At 34.8% G+C, this 22604-nt stretch overlaps 1 protein-coding gene across 7 annotated transcripts in view; it reads left to right on the top strand.

Annotated features, from left to right (window-relative positions):
- The window catches only part of LOC131159270 (alanine--tRNA ligase), a 56457-nt gene that overhangs the window by 794 nt on the left and 33059 nt on the right, over nucleotides 1-22604 (top strand). For all 7 annotated transcript variants that reach the window (XR_009137772.1, XR_009137770.1, XR_009137769.1 and 4 more), the window contains exons 2-7: nucleotides 264-502; nucleotides 6916-7056; nucleotides 7502-7648; nucleotides 8497-8649; nucleotides 10035-10164; nucleotides 22408-22504. Coding sequence is in view for 2 of the 7 variants with exons in the window: in XM_058114016.1 (XP_057969999.1) it covers nucleotides 264-502; nucleotides 6916-7056; nucleotides 7502-7648; nucleotides 8497-8649; nucleotides 10035-10164; nucleotides 22408-22504 (907 nt within the window). In the remaining 5 variants the exon portion in view is untranslated. The remainder of the gene's footprint in view (nucleotides 1-263; nucleotides 503-6915; nucleotides 7057-7501; nucleotides 7649-8496; nucleotides 8650-10034; nucleotides 10165-22407; nucleotides 22505-22604) is intronic.

Below are 22604 nucleotides of genomic sequence, written 5' to 3'. Positions count from 1 at the left end.
CCCAATTTTATTGGAAACAAAGATGGTGGAAAGTATGGGCTTAAAATATATGTTTCTTTCTTACTCTTCTTTTCCTTACCCAGTTGGAAAACATCATTGGGAAACAAATGCCTCAAAAGGCTTGTGATTCAAAATTTTACTTATTTTGTATTTCACATTTTGGTAATGTTGCCAAGTTTTCTTATTTTTTCAGCATATGAACTGACTGTAAGCAACATACATAAGCTGCTTTCTTATTGTATCTTTATTTTATATTTGATAAGGTATGAACCAGTTCAAGCCAATATTTTTGGGGACTCCTGACCCTAACTCTCCCTTGAGTAAACTTACTCGTGCTTGCAACACTCAGAAATGCATTCGAGCTGGTGGGAAACACAATGATCTTGATGATGTGGGAAAAGACACCTATCACCATACCTTCTTTGAGATGCTTGGGAACTGGTCGTTTGGTGATTATTTCAAACAAGAAGCCATTGGATGGGCGTGGGAACTTCTTACTGAGGCAAGTGGACCATTTTGGAGTTCTCCCTGGGGTTGAAAACCTATTTTCATTGTTTCTTGTTTTGGTTATATTCCAATTGTTATTGCTGGAAAGAGAATTTTATTTTTTGAAACTAGTTAAGCTTAATGTTTGTTGTGTCGAATTTAGTGTGTTGGTGGCTTGGCCATTGTCATTCATGAACGATTTGCTTAATCAATATTTTGTTTTACCAACTCCACTTGAAATTGTTGATGCCATTAGTTTAATTCTCCATGAAAGATATGCATGACATTATTCTCAATGTCTAACTAAACAATTGTACTCAGTCAACAAGTCATCATTTGGTGAGAATGTTATCATTTTTTCTTCACTTTTTATGTGACGCTGAGCACTTAGAGACATGTTTTTAGATTAACAACATTCATATGTTCTTCCCCTTTGTTGCCTTTGTGGATGGTAAGGTGCTAAAATTTCATTATTGCTACCATTGCATCTCATGTACTATCATTTTTAATATTTTTTACTTAAATTTTAATTGTTTTTGCTCTCCCTCCCTGTTCTTGGTTTTAAATAATCCTTTAGGCACATAGTTATATCTATCTATATTTATGTGTGTAAGTATTTATGTATGTATCTATGTGTATGTCATGATCTTTAAGTATTTTTACTCTTTTATTTTTTTGGTGGAATGCTCATATTTTTATGGAGACGATGATGTCTTGGATTATCCTTTGGGATAGGATTCAGTATCTGGCCTCTTGGATTTTGCAGCAGGATGTTTCAAAGGGATTTCTTTCTCTGATTTTACAGCATGATTGGCTGGCTGTGCTTTTTTTTTTTTTATAAGGCAAGGACACTCACCTCCCCTGAGGTTTGCCAAAAAGAGAGACCTCCCTTGAGGTTTCAAAGAAGCTACAAAAACCTCCCTTGAGATTTCAAAAATGCTGGAGGTTTGTGTCTTTTTGGCAAAACTTAGGAGAGGTTCTTGGAATTATTGAAACCTCAAGGAAGGTCCCTAGAATTTTTGAAACCTAAGGGGAAGTCATTGTCTTTTTACCAAACCTCAGGGGAGGTTAGTTTCTATTGCATTATTTTTTATTTTATTTGTCTTTCAATTTTATTTTATTTTATTTTTTGTTCTTTGTTCTTGTACTTCTTCTTCTCCTTAAGAAATATTTTTCTTTTCTTTTTTTTGCTAAAAAAATAATTTGAGCCAATATTTTTTCCTCTTTGGGATTGATTTTGTCTTCTTATTTATTTATTTATTTTAAAATAGTAAGACTGCATTAATTCTACTTGTAGGTTTATTGAAAAAATGAAATGAAAATTTAAAGGCTCATACTGCACCTTTTCTGGTCTATCAATTTTCTAATGTGTTCATGGTCTTAGGTAGCAGTTGTGAATGTTATACGATGCTGTTATGTAATGATTTTTGAAATCTTGAAATTCACAACAGTAGTTGCAGCTGTGAACAGCCCCCCGCTGTGTGACAGGTGGTACAGTGCAGCTGCGGATACTACATCGTTAGAACGATTTTTAAAGTTTTTTCTACTCATTTTTTGTCATTTTTTTCACCATCTACATGAATCTTGATTGGTTATGTAAAGAGGAGGAGAGCATGATTAGTATATACTTAATAAGAGTTTCTTTAATTGATAGTTTGATTATGAGGGATTATGAAGGATTTTTTGTGGTTGGGGGTAGGGGGTTTTAGGGATCATTTGGTAAGTTGGGGGGTGGTGGGTATGTCTAAACAGGAGGGTGGTTTAGGTAATGGAAATTTGGTGTCTAAAAGCACAACTTTTTTGGCTAAATGACTTTGGCAGTTTCTGCTAGAGAATTCTTCTCTGTGGCATTTAGTTGTTAAAAGTAAGTGGATTAGACGAGAATGGGCAGGATAATAATTTGAGATTTTGATTTTCTTTGGGGAGTCCGTGGAAAGCTATCTCTCAAAGTTATCCCCTCTTCATTCCCCATATTCAATTCCTAGTGGGGAGAGGTAGTAATATGTGTTTTTGGGAAGACCGTTGGTTGGGGAGTGTAGTTTTGATCCATCTCTTTTCCATGCCTTTTTAGCTTGAGCTTAGTCCAAGATGGTTCCATTTCTTCTTTTGTTGTTGATCCAAGTGGTCCTTTACCTTTTTGGGATTTTCACTTTTGTAGATCGTCAAATGATAGGGAGATGATAGTGCTGTCCCCTTTGTTAGTCTTGTTGAATAATTTCCGTTTTGCTTTAGAGGAGGATAGGCGGTCTTGGTCTTTGGATCCTTCGGGGGTACATTATTGCTAATATTTTTTGGGATTTTTTAAATAAGTCTAATTTACCTTTTCATCTCTTTAGTTCCATTTGGAAGGCCAAAGTCTCCTTTAAAATCAAGGCTTTTATCTGGTTGGCTGCGCTTGATAGAATTAATACCAATAACTTGCTACAGTCTAGGAGACTTTTGAAGTCTATATCTCCATACATCTGTGTTCTTTGCTTTGATTGTTTAGAATCTTCATCGCATTTGCTCATTCATTGTGACTATGTTTGGAGGGATTGGAAGTAGTTATTTGGTATTTTAGGGGAATGTTGGGTGAGTTCTGAGACAGTGGAGGACTTTTTGGCAGTGTCTTTTGCTGTTTTTGGCAGGAAAAAGGAAAGGGCAGTGCTCTGGGAAATGTGTTTTTTTTGCAATCTTTTTGGGGCTGTGGATGGAGCATAGTGTGCATATTTTTCTAGGGAAGTTGTCTCTTTTGCTGGTTTGGGAAAAGATACATTATTTGGCTTTACTTTGATGTGTGGGACGGGAATTTTAAGGGGGTGAGCTTTTTTGATATTCAGCATGATTGATGTTATGAGTTGGAGCGTTGGTTCGTGTTGGTTTCTGTCTGTCTTGTTTTGTAGTTTTCAGGTTGTTTCTATCTGTGTTAAGGAGATGCTTTATTCTCCTAGCTTTATATTCTTATTCTTTTAATGAAAATTTTCTTTCACTATAAAAAAAATTGATAGTTTGATATTGACCATTTTATTTTAAACAATTTTTATTTGATTATGTCAATATTAATAATTTGGTATATTAATATTTTGTTCAACTTCTTTTTCCTTTCTAGCATCTAAGTTGTTCAAGATGTTAGTTATTTATTCTCTCTTTAGTATATAATGCTATAGTTTTATGACACATGGAGTGTAATATGATTATGTGAGTTGGTGAAAAATTTGGTATAATTTTTAGACCATAAATGATGAAATAATGAACCTCGTATAGTTTCTTGTATGGAGATATTCAAAATTGTAATAACTATCGTGGAATTAAACTTATGAGTCATACGATGAAACTATGGGAAAGAGTAGTTGAACAAAGATTAAGGTTAGAAACGAAGATCTCAGAAAATCATTTTGGTTTTATGCCTGGGAGATCTACCACAGAAGCTATTTATCTTTTAAGAAGATTAATGGAAAAGTTTAGGGAAAAGAAGAGGGACTTGCATATGATATTTATTGACCTTGAGAAAGCATATGATAGGATACTAGGGAAGTTTTATGGTGGGTTTTAGAAAAAAAGGGTGTATGTTGTAGGTATACCGATGTCATTAAGGATATGTACGATGAAGTAATGACTAGTGTAAAGACTATAGATGGAGAAACTAGAGAATTTCCAATTACCATAGGTGTACATCAAGGATCTGCTTTGAGTCCTTATCTTTTTGCTTTAGTGATGGACCAATTGACTAAGAGTATTCAAAAGGAGGTTCCATGGTGTATGTTGTTTGCAGATGATATTGTATTAATTGACGAAACTAGGGATGGAGTAGAGGCTGAGTTAGAATTATGGAGAGAAGCTTTGGAATCTAGAGGCTTTAAGATAAGTAGAAATAAAACAGAATATATGAAATGTAATTTTAGTAATGATAGGAGGAATATTGGAGACAAAGTTAAACTTGATGATGAAGAAATAAATAACACTTGTAGATTTCGATACCTTGGATCTATTATGTAAGCTGAAGGAGAAATTGAAGATGATGTAATGCATAGAGTTAAAGCAGGTTGGGTAATATGGAGAAGTGCTTCAAGTGTTCTATGTGATCGTAGAATACCCTTAAAATTGAAAGGGAAATTTTATAGAACAGCTATAAGACCAGCCATGCTATATGGATCAGAATGTTGGGCGACGAAGAAACATAATATCCAAAAAGTAAAAGTTGCCGAGATGAGGATGCTTAGATGGATGAGTGGTATAACATTGAAAGATAAATTAAGGAATGAACATATTCGTGGTAAGTTAGGTGTAGCTCCTATAGAAGATAAGATAAGGGAGGGACGACTCAGATGGTATGGATACTTGCAACGTAGGCCTTATAGTGCACCTGTGAGGAAGAGTGACTTAGTTGCTGTGGGGGGCAGTAGAAGGGGTAGGGGTAGACCTAAAATAACTTGGGAGGAGATAGTGAGTAAGGATTTAATATCTTTGAATCTATCAAAAGAAATGGTCCATGATCGCATAAATTGGTGGAAAAGGATTCATATAGCCGACCCCACTTAGTGGGACTAAGGCTTGGTTTTGTTGTTGTTGTTGTATAGTTTCTTGTATGCTTTTTTTTTTTGGTGCCAATATATTAATTGTGTACTTAATTACATGCATTATCTATTATTTTTCATTAATTTATTTATCTTAAACTAATTGTGCTTTGTTATATTTGTCAATTTATTTTATTTTATTAATCAACTATCAATTTATATATTTATTGTCATTTAGTAATGAAACTTGAAATTTTTTTTTGCATGCCAATGGAATCTTGAAACCAATGTAAAATTAATTACTCTTATTAAATAATCTTATTAGGTTGAACTTTAGGGTACAAATGCACTGAAAATCTTATTAAAAAGGGTAATGGTTTTAAAACATGCAAATCTACCAATCCAGGCAAGGTTGTCATGCTTGAAAGAAAAGAATCACGAGTGCTACACCTTTTTCCTGTTACATGACATCTGTTCCTTCCACTTTTTGCTACACCCTGTTCATGTTACAATACACTAACCACTGCCTCTATTTTAAACCATGGATCTGGTAGCCCATTGGTAAGACCTCAAGCCCTTCTGAAAAAATGGATCCTTATCTTGATTATGTGGCTACTGGCTGCATCAAATGGCTGAGTCTATTGTTATTTGATTTTGAATTTTGAAAGTGCTTTATTTGGCATTCCTATGAGCTTCTATCATCTGCTTCATGTGAAAATTTACAGTATGATCCCGACACTATAAAATTTAGCATACCTGTGCCAAACTCACACCTACCTGAAAAAGTTCATACTATGGCCCCAAATCAATTTTGTAAGTGGGTGCATTCTTAATATCAAATATGTGTAGATTTTGATAATATACTTTGCCAGCTTTTTTGATAATTTGTTGCTCTTCATGTTACTCTGTTTTACTTGTTCTCTCATTTACCATTCCTTTTTATCCGTGAATTTTCCTTTTTCCCTCTTTGCATTTCCAACTAATTTGTTATTTCAGATTCCAGTCTGGCTATCTTTTACCACCACAGTTTCATTGTATTTTTTGGTGGAAATGAGTATTTATTAGGCCCAGTTGAACCCAGCATAGCAGACTTTGGAGATTTCAATAGCTTTAGCTAACGTAACTCTGGGCGAGGCAAGTTTAACTGTAACTGTGGCACTCATATCTTTGAAAAAGAATCATGCAGTATCTAAATCCTGCAAATATTAATATTTAAAGTGCCCAATTTTAGGGTCCTCACCCTTGAATTTCTGTAGAAATATATGTTTGCAAAACCTGTACAGTTAAATCTGTCCCCAGCTATCCTGTGGTTAAGGATAAAGCAATTGTCTCTACTATTAGAAAAGAGATTCCTCTTTTTTAGTCTGGTGTTTAACATCTCCAAAATGCTACCCCCCTATAACTACCCATTAATATCTCAAAAATCTCACTATAACTACCCATAAATATTTCAAAAATCTCCCTATAACCATCCATAAATATTCCAAAAAAGGCCCTATAAATACCCCATAAATATTCAAAAAATACCCTATAGCCCCCTAAAACTACCTTAAAATAATAATTTTTATTTAAATATATTTATTGATTCTTTATTTGTAATCTGCTGTCTCCTTTCCTAAGCTTCTTCAATTTACTGCTTCCATTCTCTGTTTATTTCTTTCAGGATTCTTGAGCTCTTTCTTTGTCTAGTTTATTTGAAAAAAAAATGCTAAACCTGTGCTTGAGTCTCATATGTGTTGCTTTATTAACACTTGATTTTTGAGGTGAAAACATTTTTGGTTTGTTATGACTTACATTAGTAGCTTTCCTAATTGTCCATCATCAAAGCTATATCTCTTGCTGTTCCTTAATATGATTAAATTGTATTTTTTTCAAAGTCTATGTTTTACTATTGGTGTATTTGATGTACGCTCTGTATTTGCTTATTAACCTACAGGTCTATAAATTACCTTCTGACCGACTTTATGCTACATACTTTGGTGGTGATGAGAAAGCTGGCCTTGCTGCTGATAATGAAGCCAGAGACATATGGCTCAATTTTCTGCCACCTGGGCGTGTACTTCCTTTTGGTTGTAAAGTATGTGCTCTTTTGAATTTTTCTTCTTCTATTTTTGGAATTTATGTTAAATATTATGATTACAAGCACCGCCTAACTTAAGGTTGTTGTGGAACTAAGAATAAAAGCAGCATTTTGTACAAAATCCTGCTTTTATAGTTTCTTAGTTTTAAAGATGTCATAATTCTTTTGCTCTAAATAAAGAGTATTAATTGTGTCTAGCTTGCTTTTTCTGGCTTGATAATCAAATTGTTTTGAAATAAAAGGAATGGGCAGACAAATAATAACTTACACTTCTCTTTGACATGTTACTTTTAATTTTTTTTTTCTTTTTTTTGCATATATGCTGCCAATGAACACATGTATTAATTGGCATATTTTTTCCTAGCATGCTATGATCTCTGTGAAATGCAATATTGATGTTTTTAGAACTTCTGTTTCTTATTCTTTTTTAAATTTTAAACAGGACAACTTTTGGGAGATGGGTGATACTGGTCCTTGTGGGCCTTGCACTGAAATACATTTTGATAGAATTGGTAATCGTGATGCTAGATCATTGGTGAATCATGATGATCCTACATGCATTGAAATTTGGAACCTCGTTTTTATTCAGGTATGACACTGCTATTTTTTCTTTCTTTCCACTTATTGATTGTTACCCCCTTCTTGTGAAAGTCCAATGCCAATGCCTGAAAATGCTTGACATATTATGTCACTCTGGCCATGCTCGTATGTACCTGGTAGACCTTATGCATTTATGTGAAGGCATAACAATGAAGGTTGAGATGTTTATGCATATGTTACACGGTGTTTTAAAAAGTACAAGGCAAACTAAGTGTCAAGGGCTTTTGGTCCCTCGCAAAGGTTGGATTGCTCATTCTGGCAGGCACATGGATAAAATAAAGTGCCTATCTTTGAAATAGGATGTGCAATGATCTATTTAAAAAAAAATTAACATATAAACTACCAAAGAAAAAAGAAAGACTGTGTCCAAGGGTGAAAATAGACATTTGAATAAAGAAAAAAAAATCAACAAGGCATTGGGTTGTTGTTTTGTCTTTCATTATGTACTATATAATGTTATTTCTTTCTTTATTTTGTATTCTTGTTTTTCTTTTGAAGTACTCAATAAAAGTTGATTACTTTGCCTTGGAAAAAATAATAATTTGAAGCAAAGGGATAAAAGTCAACAAGGCATGCTTTTTTGAGCCTAAAGCATCAATTCTAGGCACGTGCCCCTTGCGTCACAAATGCATCTATGTGAACGTGCCTTCGCTATGGGCTTAGAGGTTCTAGAGTCATGTGGCTTCACACCTTGGGGCCTATTAGACACGCTTGAAACAACACTGATTACACTTCTTCATTATTATTTATTTGTTTCTAGTGTGGGGATTTGGCATAATGGTACCCTAATGATTAATTAAAGCTATGCTCACCTTTGGCTTGCTCAATCTGCTGCAGTTTAATCGGGAAAGTGATGGTTCTCTGAAGCCTCTGCCTTCTAAACATGTCGACACTGGATTGGGTTTTGAAAGATTGACTTCTATTCTCCAGAACAAGATGAGCAATTATGATACTGATGTGTTCTTACCCATCTTTGATGCCATCCAACAGGTAAGATGACAAGACCAATGTAATGTTCAAATTTTCATGGTTATGGTTTTCTCTTTCTTCTTCTACTTAATTTTATTTATTTATTTTATTTTCTCTTTACAAATAGACAATAAACCTGTGATTGGCATACTTTTCATGCTACACCTTTGGCTGCAAAAGAGGCTGTACATTATTGGATTGATGATGCTTGCTTTTAGCCTCTTGATAAGCTAAGATGAATCCCCTGACAAGCCATGAATTCCTTTTGTAGAGTGGTTTCTAAATGCTATATTTGGGTTCAAACAGGTATTCTATACCATGCCAATGTTTTAAGGCTATCTGGTACTTATCCTCCCATGACTTGCAGTTGATCTATAGATGAATGAATTAGTTTCCCTTTCCTAGTCAACTGGGCTGGAAGGTGTAATGATGGTTACAATGCATTATAGATTAAACTTCGGATTATCAATTATAATGCCTTGCTTTAGTTAAATTTTTGCAGTTGATACCTGCTAATACTGTTTATGAAGCATGCTTATAATAAGGATTCAATTTTTCTATCAAAGAAAAAATAAACTAATAAAGATTTAATCTGGTTTCTCACTTAAAAGAAGAAGAAAAGAGAAAATAGGAAGGAGAAGCAGAGGTTTTGCCATTTCTGTCGGTTGATAAAGTAAGTGGAAAGGTACGGAACTCAGGGAAGATGAACTCAGGGAAGAAAAATGGTTTTTTTCACCTGAGGCTTTTCATAAAGTACTAGAAACTTGTGCTGAAATGTTGTTTTCTATTTCCAACTTTTCTTTCTGTTTCAAAGAAAAAAGATTGATGGGTCAAAGGATAATTTCTGCTCGTGAATGTTACTTAAAATAATATTCCCAAACTTCTCGAGGAGTTTGGTAAGGCCCCCCTCTGATGTCGCTGCCTATCTACCTTCCCTTTTTGTTAAATGCTCCAGATGAGGAAAAATGGAAGGATTTTTTTAGTATTGTCATCTATTTCCCTTTCCCTTGTCAAATTGAATTTTATGTTATTGTTATATCATTGGGTCCAAGCAGATGAGAATAGTTGCTGATATGGTTAAAAAATCACAGCTTGAATCATAAAAAATTTATTGGTATTGTCTATACTTAACCCCTTTTAAGTGTTGTTATAGCATAAAAGCATAGAAAATCATTTCCATCATTATGTAAGCTAAGTGGGGGATAATTTGGTCATACTGACGACGAGGTTACTGAATTGTGCTCGACTCAAATTTAAAAATGAGTTTTAGCTCTTAGGCGCAATCTTTGCTTGGTTAACTATGACTGAACACTGCGTCCAATTGAAGAGTTTAAAAACTGTGCTGTTCATTCACAATACTAGAAAAAATTTTAATTATACAAATTTCTTTCTTAATTTGGATGAAGGCGACAGGGGCTAGGCCTTATTCTGGAAAAGTTGGATCCGATGATGTAGACAACGTTGACATGGCATACAGGGTTGTTGCTGACCACATAAGAACTCTTTCATTTGCCATTGCTGATGGCTCCTGTCCAGGTAGAGTTCAGAAGACTTAATGTTCCATTTCACCCTCATCGTAAGTTAGTTCCTAGTTCATTTGTTTGATTTAATAATATAGGAACTTCTGTTAATGGGATTTTGGTCTTGCCCTAATGGTGTTCTAACAAACTTTTTTTTTAATCTTTTGATTTTTTTGATGTTTGGCTTGGTAACATATGTAGTAATATAGATGATTGTTCATAGTTTGGATTTCTTTTTTCGAATGTAGAGTCTAGATGCTTGTCTAGTTAAATGCTACGCTTTGGAAAGTTAATGCATGTGCAATCCTTTTTCTTATTCTTATTGTGTTAGTATATGACATTTATTTATTTATATATAATTTACATATGCAGATATTAATTGCACACTTATTTAAAATAAATAACTTATCTTCTTCTTATATATATATATATAGTTTCTTCTTCTTCTTGTGATAGTATGCTACATTTATTTATTTATATATAATTTGCATTATGCAGATATTAGTGATACATTTATTTAAAATGTATAACTCGTATTTTTTATTATATTTTAAAATTATTAGCTTAAAAACTATATGATATATGTCATTATAATTATATCAAAACAAATATTTTAAAAATGTCCAAGTTGCATTTTGTGAATTTTAAACTATAAACAACAGTTGTTAGAATCTTACAATTCATGATTTGATATGTACAATTCGTAACAATTTCACACTAAATTGATTCAAACTTTGATAGATACAATTCGTGTCAATTTCACACCAAATCAATTTGAATCTTTTTGGCATATCGAAAAACAACTGAATCTTTGCTGAATCTATTAATTCACCTTGTGAATCTAAAGAATTGATCTAAATCAATCGATTTTCATATGGTTGTTATAGACATATCATATCCTGTCAGACCCGACTGGTTTAAAACAACAAAACAGCCAATTCTTTCTGTTTTCTTATAGTTTTTATTTTGCACAATTACCCCTTATTCCTTGTCTGAGCAGTTTTGTGCTTAAAAAAAGAGGAGAAAATAGAACTTTAGGTCTTACGTTGCCCTCACAAAATCATTCTTCACTTGTGGAGCAGTATAGTGTTCTATCATTGAGAAAGAAGGGCAGAACACTCATTGGCTAAGGTGTTAACTCATGTTTCATTGTGCTGTTAAGATTCAAAAGTTGGTTTTTAGAAGTTTGTTTAATTATATAATTTGTCAGATCACTATGATTTGAATCCTTACAGAATATTTGCTGGGGCGCCTCGTACCCCTACGAGCGACGTGTTGCACTTGAACCTCCAGGGTGTAGCTAAAAGTGTGGGAGGGTGGGTTAGGTCATCGCCCAGAAGCGACGTGCCGTGTCAGCGCCCAGGTATGGTGTCAAATATACGAGGGTTTTTGCATCATTCTGGACGTGGGCAGGTAAAGACGTTAGTTCAGGAAATTAGGATTAGATTAGCAACTTGGAATATAGGGAGGTAAAAGCATGGAAATTGTGGATACAATGATCAAAAGAAGAATTAATATAATTTGCCTTCTAGAAACTAAGTGGGTGGGGGAGAAAGTTAGAGAAATTGATAAATCAAGATTTAAACTTTGTTACATTGGAAAAGAAAAACATAAGAATGGAGTAGGCATTATTATAGACATAAACTTAAAATATAGCATTGTGGATGTAACTAGAGTAGGGGAAAGAATTATAAAAATCAAGATGGTATTAGGACAAGAGATAATAAATATCATTAGTGCTTATGCTCCTTAAGTCGGCTTAGCAGAAAATCTTAAGAGACAATTTTGGGAAGATATGGATAGTATCATACAAAGCATACCAGGGACTGAGAAAATATTTATAGGAGGAGATCTGAATGGACACGTTGGAAGAGATAATAAAAATTATGAGAGGATACATAGAGGATATGGATATGGAGACAAAAATGAGTTTGGGGAGATGATCTTAGATTTTGCTATGTCATATGATTTTAGTATAATGAATACTTGCTTTAAGAAGAGAGAAGAACACTCAATAACCTTTAAAAGTGGACAAAATGGAAGTCAAATAAATATTTTTTTGGCTAAGAGGGTAGATCATTTATCATGCAAGGATTGTAAAGTTATTCCAGGTGAAAGCCTAACCACACAACATAGAGTCTTAGTGTTAGATATATGTATTAAAAATGGAAAAAGAAGGATAAATTAAACCAGTGTAAGAGAACTAGATGGTGGAACCTAAAAGGAGAATATATAATTAAATTTAAACATAAAATGATCAAAGATGGGGATTGGACCATAGAGGATAGGATATATACAAATACTCTTTGGAATAGATTAGCCAGATCTATTAAAAAGATAGCAAAAGAGATTTTAGGTGAATCAAGGGGAAGATTCTCGAATAGCAAAGAGAGTTGGTGGTGAGATAACGATGTACAAAAAATCATAAAGACAAAAAGAATTTGGTATAAAACGTGACAAAAATGTTGAAATAGAGATAACTTTGAAAAATATAAGGAGGCAAGAAAAGATGCAAAAAAGGCTGTTAGTGAAGCTAAATATAGATCATTTAATAGTTTGTATGATAGATTAGCTACAAAAGAAGGGGAAATAGATATATTTAAACTTACTAAAGCTAGAGAAAGGAAGAGTAAGGACTTAAGGAAATGTAAAATGTATAAAAAATGAGGATGATATTGTCTTGGTTAAGGATGAATACATTAAAGAAAGATGACGAAGTTACTTTAGTAAGTTGTTTAATGAAAATAAAGTAGAAGACTTAAATTTAGAATTGTCAAATGAGGAAAAAACAAAAAATATGAGATTTATTCACAAAATTGGAACTAACGAAGTTAAGTTTGCACTAAAAAAGATGAAAAATGGGAAAGCTATGGGACCAGATAACATCCCAATTGAAGTTTGGAAATGCTTAGGTGATAACGGAATTATATGGTTAACTAATTTATTTAATACAATTGTAAAAACTAAGAAAATGCCAGATGATTGGAGGAAAAATACTTTAATACCTATACAGAAATAAAGGAGATATTCAAAATTGTAATAACTATCGTGAAATTAAACTTATGAGTCATACGATGAAATTATGGGAAAGGGTAGTTGAACAAAGATTAAGGTTAGAAACGAAGGTCTTAGAAAATCAATTTGGTTTTATGCCTGGGAGATCTACCACGGAAGCTATTTATTTTTTAAGAAGATTAATGGAAAAGTTTAGGGTAAAGAAGAGAGACTTGCATATGATATTTATTGAGTTTGAGAAAGCATATGATAGGATACCTAGGGAAGTTCTATGATGGGTTTTAGAAAAAAAGGTGTATGTAGTTGGTATATCAATGTCATTAAGGATATGTACGATGGAGTAATGACTAGCGTAAGGATTATAGATGGAGAAATTAGAGAATTTCCAATCACCGTAGGTGTACATCAAGGATCGGCTTTACGACATCTTTTTGCTTTAGTGATGGACCAATTGACTAAGAGTATTCAAAAAGAGGTTCCATGGTGTATGTTGTTTGCAGATGATATTGTATTAATTGACAAACTAGGGACGGAGTAAAGGCTAAGTTAGAATTTTGGAGAGAGGTTTTGGAATCTAAAAGCTTTAGGATAAGGAGAAATAAGACAGAATATATGAAATGTAATTTTAGTAATGATAGGAGGAATATTGGAGACAAAGTTAAACTTGATGATGAAGAAATAAATAGCACTTGTAGATTTCGATACCTTGGATCTATTATGCAAGCTGAAGGAGAAATTGAAGATGATGTAATGCATAGAGTTAAAGCAGGTTGAGTAAAATGGAGAAGTGCTTCAAGTGTGCTCTGCAATCATAGAATACCCTTAAAATTGAAAGGGAAGTTTTATAGGATAGCTATTAGATCAGCTATGCTATATGGATCGGAATGTTGGGCGACGAAGAAACATAATATACAAAAAGTAAAAGTTGTCGAGATGAGAATGCTTAGATGGATGAGTGGTATAACATTGGAAGATAAATTAAGGAATGAACATATTTGTGAAAGTTAGGTGTAGCTCCTATAGAAGATAAGATAATGGAGAGACGACTCAGATGGTATGGACACTTGCAACGTAGGCCACATAGTGCACCTGTGAGGAAGAGTGACTTAGTTACTGTGGGGGGCAATAGAAGAGGTAGGGGTAGACCTAAAATAACTTGGGAGGAAATAGTGAGTAAGGATTTAATATCCTTGAATCTATTAAAAGAAATGGTCCATGATCGCATAAATTGGCGGACAAGGATTCATATAGCCGACCCCACCTGGTGCGACTAATGCTTGGTTTTTTTGTTGTTGTTGTTGTTGTTGTTTTTCCCTTTTTAAATTGAGAAAGAATATGCATGAAATATTAGTTTTTAATTATTGATAAACTCAAAATTCAGTTTATTACTTTTTCTTGATTCTCCTTTAAACAGTGTAAAGTTTATATTTTTTAATAATATTTCTTGACTCTTCCTTTAATTTTCTTTTTTTTTTAAGGGAAAGGATATGCATGAAATATGTTTTTTTTTATTGTCAAAATTTAAATGTATTTTACTATTTTTCTTATTGTTCGTATATCAATATATGAATGTGAATTGATTTTGAAAATTTGTACCAAATCTTATGATTCAGTTCTCGAAATTTTGTTGATTCTTGATTCCCAAAATTAGAATTCCAATTCACGATTCGGATCTTGATGACAACTATGTTTGTAAACAATTTGAGTTGAATCGAGCTTGAACATCTCACAGTGAAATTGAACAAGCTTGTCGATATCAATGAAGTCAAAAAAGCATGTTTGAATTGAAGCCCTATCTTTGAGGAGTTGGATTCAACTCCATTCTATTGTAGCCCTAGTCCTATTAGAAATATAATGAACTTGATCTGATTAGGCTTCCTTTAGCCAACCCAGCTAGCTAGTATTTATGGTCCAGGGTTAGAGCACTTTGTTTCACTAGCATTCCTGCACAGAATTAGCGATAACAATCTCTCGCAAGTTAGAAGGCCTAGTGAGGCATTGTTTCATGATGCTTTTGTGATGTGCTTTAGCAGTGGCCAATCTATTTCTCACCTTTTTGTTTGGCACTGGTCTGCTGCATGATTATTTGAGGTCTTTTTCGCTTACTTCTGGGCATGGTTTTAAAACTTTGGACCATTGACTGACCGAGTGAAGCCATGGGTTGGTCGAACTGGTTGGACCAGTGGGTTGAACCATTGATGTCCGTATGACATTATAATATATGTCATTGTGTATATCTATATTACAAAATTACACCAGTACGTATAAATATTACATACATGTTGATTAAAATGACATATATTGGCCAATTAAAGCTAAAAAAGGTCACTAACAGCCATCTAAATAAAATTTGATTAATTTTTTCATTTTTATAAATTATTCTTTAATTTTTTTTAATATTTTTTTTAGTCAAAACTATATATTTGAAGCTGGTATGCGTGCTTAGTGTTTGTGTGTATGTTTGTTATTACATATATCATTTACTCCATAAATAAATGAAGGAGTACAATAGGTGCAGTGGAAATCCACTTCTGTATCCTCCTCTTAGTACCTGGGTTCGAATCCAATGTTCAGCACCTCTGCAATTTTTTTTTTTTTTTGCCAGTGGAAAAAAGTATATATTAAAAGGGCATCAAGGGGATGCCTAACTCTAGCACAAGAAATCAAGCACGTTGTAGGATGTCACACAAAATAAAAAATTACGTTAAACTCTTTTCCTACAAGTCCACTATGCCAACTAGTAACAACAGTAAACCACTGCTCTTTGCTGAACTGAAGTGTCAAGATTGAATTTTTGAAAATCCTTCTGTTCCTCTCTTTCCATGCACACCAGAAAATTGCAAGAGGAATGAGAAACAAGGCCTTCCTCTTTTCCTTTGTTGCCCGCATCCCTCTTTATGCCCAAAGCTCCCGTCCCTCAGATCTATCGGTAACCCACCGTCGTCTAATAAGAGTCAAACCCTCATTCCAAAGATTTCTAATCCAGGGGCAATGGAGAAGGGTATGGTCTATTGATTCAGCCTCAACCTGCAAAGGGTCAGGTAGCTGATAGGGAAGGATCCTAATATGCACTCAAGATACGCGCAAGGAGAGATCTTCCTGAACGGTCACCAATCAGAATGATTTTGCTTTTTTCGAGATTGACTTTCAAACCTGAAACAGCCTTGAACAACACATGTTTAGAATATATGGAGGGTCATCCTCACAGAAAATGGTGGCATCATCTGTGAATAAAAGGTGAGAGACCTCCTAAGATCTTCCATTCTTGCCGACTCTGAGGCCTTTTATGAGTCCTTTGCCAGTGGCGTTTTCCAACATAAGGCTGAACACCTTCATCACCACAATGAATAAGAAGGGAGATGAATGATCCCCTTATCTCATACCACTAGAGCAGCCAAAAAAGTTAGAGGGACACCCATTTGTGAGCACTGAGAAGCTTGGAATACTTATGTAATTGGTAATCAAACTACACCATTGCTCGTATCAAAAGTTTTATACATATCAAGCTTACATACCACACTGCTTTTCCTTCTAATAGGTATCCACCATCTCATTAGCGATGAGGGCTGGATTCATGATCTGTCTTCTAGCTACAAAGGCATATTGCTATTTGGTGATGCCTAATAACTTTTGGAAGGACTCTTTTGATCCTTTTAGCAAGGACTTTAGCAAGAATCTTATACATACTCCCCACCAGGCTGATTGGACGAAAGTCCTTGATGTTAAAAGCCCCTAATTTCTTAGAATTAGAGTAAGAAATGTTAATGTTGTGCATGAATCTACCAGGTCTAAAGAAGTCCTCAAAAATGTCGATAGGGTTCTGTTTGTGAGTGCCTTAATCATAGTTGTTAGAATCTTACGATTCATGATTCAATTCATACAATTCGCATAAATTCCACACCAAATCGATTCGAATCTTTCTAGTGAATCTAAAAACAACCGAATCATTGCCGAATCCATCAATTCACTTTGTGAATCTAACGAATCGATTTGAACATATTGATTCACACGATTCTCTAAACCTATCATATCATGACAAACCCAATTAGTTTAAAACCCCAAAAATACATTCATTTTTTTCATTGCTTTTATTTTTATATGTTACCTTCCATTCCTTGTCTACATCATTTTTGTGCTACAAAAGATAGGAAAAGAACTTTAGGTCTCATGTTGCATTCTTGGAGGAGTATAATGTTTTGCCATTGAGAAGAAGGGTTAGAACACTCATCGGCTAAAACAATACTTGTGTTTCGTTGTGTTAAGATTCAAAAAGTTGTTTTTTCAACAATATATTTAATAATTATCATTTTTTTAAGTTAATTATTTTCATCTTTTTTATTCAAAAAAATAAGCATGAAATATTATTATTTTTTAGTTGTTGATAAACACCAAAAGTTCAATTTTTTATTAATTTTTCTTGATTATTCACTTAAACAACGTGAAGTTCATTTTTTTATTATTATTTCTTAACACATTCTCTTACTTTTCATTGTTTTGGGAAAGTTTACGGATGAAATATGATTTTTTTAATTGTCAAAATTAGAAGTATTTTACTATTTTGCTCATTGTTCATATATCAATAATTACATGTCCTTTAAAATTGATTCTGGAAGTTTGTACCAAATCTTACAATTCAATTTGATTTTTGATTCTCAAAATTGGAATTTCGATTCACGATTTGAATCTCAATTTGACAACTATGGCCCCAATTAGGTTGAAAGAAGGATAAGCACGGGTGGCAAAACAGGTCGAAAATCGACGAGTGACTCATGTCCTGCTTGTTTAAACCGGGTTTGGGTATAAGACAAGCTGACCCGTTTATAAACGGGTCAACCTGGACCCGACCTTGTTTATTAAACAGGTTAAGCGGGTTCGGGTCGGGTCACCCGTCGGGTACCTGTTTAATTTGGTGTGTGTATATATATATGCAATATATTAGGGCTTTCTTTCTCTTAATCACATTTCATTTCTATCTTTTGCCTCTCCTCCCTGTTCCCGTAGGTCGCAGCTTTGGCCTCTGATCCTCACCTCTTTTGCGGTCGCAGCTTTCAATTCTTGCCTCTTGGATCTCACTCTCGTCTCTTCCTCAGGTCTCGTCTTTGTTCTCTCAGTCTCAAATCAGACTCATAGAGCCAGTCTCACTCTCGTCTCACCTCTCTCGCGGTAATAGCTCTCACCTCTAGATCTCCTCCCAGTCTCATGGCAGTGCAGCAGTCTCTTGTCTCACCTCTCTCGCGGTTGCAGTTATTCTTCTTCTTCTTCTTCAAACTGATTTTGATTTAAACCCCCACGATTTAAAAATCTGATTTTGATTTAAACCCCTTATTCTTTTTCTTCTTCTTCCTCAAATTGATTTTGATTTAAACCCCCATGATTTAAAAATCTGATTTCTGAGATTTCGGGCTTTGTTTCTCCACTATATCCATATGCTCCAACCGTACTGGATATAGGTGAGGTTAGTAATGTTTGGGATGTCCTGAGGTCCTGGGGACTCATTTTGATTGATTTTGATCCGATGCTGCATTTCTCGTCTTTGGTTCTTCATAGAGAGAGAGAGAGAGAGAGGGAGAGAGGGGGAGAGAGAGAGAGACTCAATCAAGAGAGAGAGAGCCGATGCTCTGTTATGTAATTTCTTTGGGCTTTAAAAATTTAAAATAAATAAATTATATTTTTTAAATGGGTAACTTGTGACCCGACCCATTTACGACTTGCCCAGACCCGGCCCGTGGAACCGTTTTGCCACCCCTAAGGATAAGGAGAAACCATCAGGGCCAAATCCTTCGTTATATATTTATTTTTTTATTTTAAAGCAAAGGGCCAAGTTTGCCCGCCTTAGAACCTGGTTTAGACCAGTTCAAGCTGGTTTGGACCAAGATGGCTGGGTTAGCGTAGGTTCGGTTGGGGACAGCTGAGCCAATGCTAGTTCGCATCATAGCTAGTATTGCAAAGTTGACAAGATTGGCCCGTTGATCACTTTGGTTGAACCTGGTTGGACTAGCCTTGTAAAACCATGCTTTAGAGGTTTTGAACTTTTGATAGGAGTATAGATGCTTAGAAGTAGTGGATTTTGTGTGATGCTAGCTGTGGTTTAGGATGTTTTTGATTGGGGAGATGTGCCAGATAAGCCTAGGAGGTTAGGGAAAATTCAATCTGGGACAATATAGTTGAGTAGTTTGCCAGTTATACAATCCAAATAACTCAATGTGACTAGCCTTGTGCTTGATTAGAATGGAGGATCACTTTATCAATGACATAACTTTCAAATTACAAATCAAAGATTGTTTTTTTGAGTCTTAAGTGGAATGTATAACAGACATAATCCAAATTATATTGCACTTATATACTATTTGCTTCATATGCAGAAGAACACTTGGTGGTTTAGCTCCCACTTCGATTACCAACACTCATTATCATTTCAGATCTTCCATGCCCTCTAATAATCAAGCCTCAAACCCAAGTAGGTGTTTCTTATTCAAATCTCCATAGCCCTTTGACAATCCAATCTCAATCACTACTTTTGTTCTAACTTTCCAATACCAGTGCCCTTTGGCTTTTCCATTTTCAAACTCAAGTTTTCCAACACTTTGAATGATTTGCCGTCTATCCAAGTTGCATTGGAAGTTACTTATAGAATGCCATCTAGCCAACACGGCACATGTGCCCTTTGGCAACATGGCTCAAATACCCTCAAGCAAACAAAATCCCAATGCCCTATGACATTTCTAAAGATAAAGCCCGCAAGCCAATGGTGCACACACTCTCAACCATCAATTCAACTATTGTGGTTTCCACTGGAACTTAGATCAAGACCTTTCCTAGGTTTATTGAAGTCCCTTGAGCAACATTCACGATTTCTTGAATTCCATACTCAACTGAGATTTTGTCATCACTAGGACCAACACAAAGCAACACTCATGTGGCTTTTGGTTTAGCTGCTTAAGGTCTTCAGTAACTCTCCTTTCAGAGATCCAAGAATCTCATCTCTCTCTATGGGGTTGAACTTCCCAAGTTTAGTGATAGACATCTTTGTCCAAAGTCATACATTTGTTCATTTCCATTAGATCCAAGAACATCACCTTTGACTATGAATTGAGGCCACCACAAAATCTCAGCGGATTGTTATCCAAACTCTAATGCCTACCAAAATAGGATCCCATAGGTTACATTTAGTTCGTGAAATGCCTATTTTTAGGGTATTAGTCATAATGGGTTAGCTTCAAGTAGTTATACAAGAAATTATGCTGTTACCCATTAATCAAATAACAGAGTGAATGTTCATTACTTTCTTATTACATGTTGGATGAAATACACAGGGAATAATTATTACCTTTATTCCCAAATTTCTTGTTGTATTTTATATTAGTCCAAGGAATAACATTTCTATGAACTAAATGTAACCATATTGAGGGCATAATACTGGCCTCTAGAGCACAAGGCGTTCTCATCCTCTTAGTTCCCACAAATCAAACCCTCATCCCCTCATTCAAGGTATAGGGTACAACCAAGCATCTTGATTTTTTTTTTGACAAGATAGTCTGTCAAAGGACAACCTTAACCCATCAGCCTAATGGGCCACATGACAAGAGGGGAGAGAGTGACCAATACTCATCCAAAGGTAGTCTGATCCTTCTCCCAGTTAGTGTCACTTATTGAATTCCAATTAGAGAATTGATGACCATAGCATCAATCTTGTTTTTGTTTCTCATAGGAGAGTCCTGCTCTGGTACCAATGCAAATTCCAAGGCCACAAGGAATCACCCTTACCTTAATAACCTGAGATGTGACGGAGACACGCTTGTGCGGTGACAAGACCATGCAAAGTCTTGTTAGATGTACTCATTCATGGAAGCTAGTGTCCTATTCAATGACCAAGTGTCTCGACATGAGAGCTCTTGTTTCACGAAGATTTTTGCTTAGGAACCATGACTTAAAACTCGCATTGCACAAGCTTCCAGGTTAACTCTCATCCCAACAACAAACTTCTTATGTAAGAGCACTTGCCACTTACCACCCACTGCCGGAGTTGAGGGAAGTGACACCATGCACTGCTGAAGTCAAATGTACAAAGGATCAATGTCCCTTGATAGTTAGATCGAGTATTGATACGACCAACTTTCAAGTCAAGAGTGATGCATGACTTCATTCTCCAATGAGTCGTCCATAGGATTCTCAATCCCATATGGAATCCCAAGACACCTGTCAAGTATGTTAACAACCTGCCCTGTAGGGTGGCTCACTTATGCCCAAAAGGACATCGGGGGTAGTGTGCCACTCTTTTGGATTCATCCCTGAAGAAAACTCTCTGGCATTCTTGCTTACACATGAGTAACCATCTATAAATCTATTGATCATACATTGTAGCTCAAGAATGCTCCCCAACAACTGCCTAGATTCACCACAATGTCATTGTAACATTCAGAATGCATCCTATGACATTTCCACAATCAAATCAATGTTAATCAAAATTCCTTCCGCAACCCATCTAACATGAACACCGTATCCTTCCAAGGTTGCCAGTTAGCCATTTGACATTTGTCATGGATGCAAGAGTGCAACAATGTGACACTATGCTCCCTCCATGCTTGAAATTCATCTAGAATACAGTTGGAGTAATTATTTTACATACTTATGTTTTAGTTTCTCTCTATTTTTCTGTAGCAATACTGCAATAGTTTTGAAGATGCATATTTTATAGAATTTCTAGGAAAAAATAATTTTTTTTTTAGGAAAAAAGTTTAGAGTGAATGCTTTAATGAACTTCCAGTTCTGTAAACACATGCAACGCCTTTTTTTTTTAATATTTTTCTGTCATGACATTGTCTGGTACTTGTAATTGTTAATACTGGAACAATTTATCTCGAATATAGAAGCATAATATTTAAATATGAAGTAATATGATCCTGTTCATATCAAGCCTTCTGGGGTTGCTCAGGCTCAACCTGCCAAGTTGCTTTAGCTTTATATAGTTGAGATTGATATCATCTGCGCCCATGTATTTCGATCCCCTGAGCATATGCTGAAATGTCATTTTTGTTCCAGTAGAATTTTTGATGTCCTGATTATTGTTTACTGAATGGTTATTATTTTTTCAGTAGTGTTTATGATGTTCTGATTATTTACTACTTTGTTTTCTCCTTGAAGGTTTGGTGGTTTTTTGCATTTTACAATGCAATTCTTGCCTGATTCTCTTTGTATCTGTCATTCAAATGTATTGAAACTCATGTTGCATCAACTTGCTGTATAGGAAACGAGGGTCGTGAATATGTTCTAAGGCGTATTCTTCGTCGGGCTGTTCGTTATGGGAGTGAAGTCTTAAAAGCTCAGGAAGGATTTTTCAGTGGGTAAGACTTGACTTTATTTTTATGTAGTCTGATTATTCATCTTATTGGTTTTCATTCAGGTTCAGCTTGTAATTGTACATTTGTTAGTGATTTAAAATCC

This window comes from Malania oleifera, chromosome 7 (genome assembly GCF_029873635.1).
Source record: "Malania oleifera isolate guangnan ecotype guangnan chromosome 7, ASM2987363v1, whole genome shotgun sequence".
NCBI lineage: Eukaryota > Viridiplantae > Streptophyta > Magnoliopsida > Santalales > Ximeniaceae > Malania > Malania oleifera.
The sequence above is the reverse complement of the archived record's forward strand: the minus strand, read 5'-3'. Positions and strand labels throughout refer to the sequence as shown.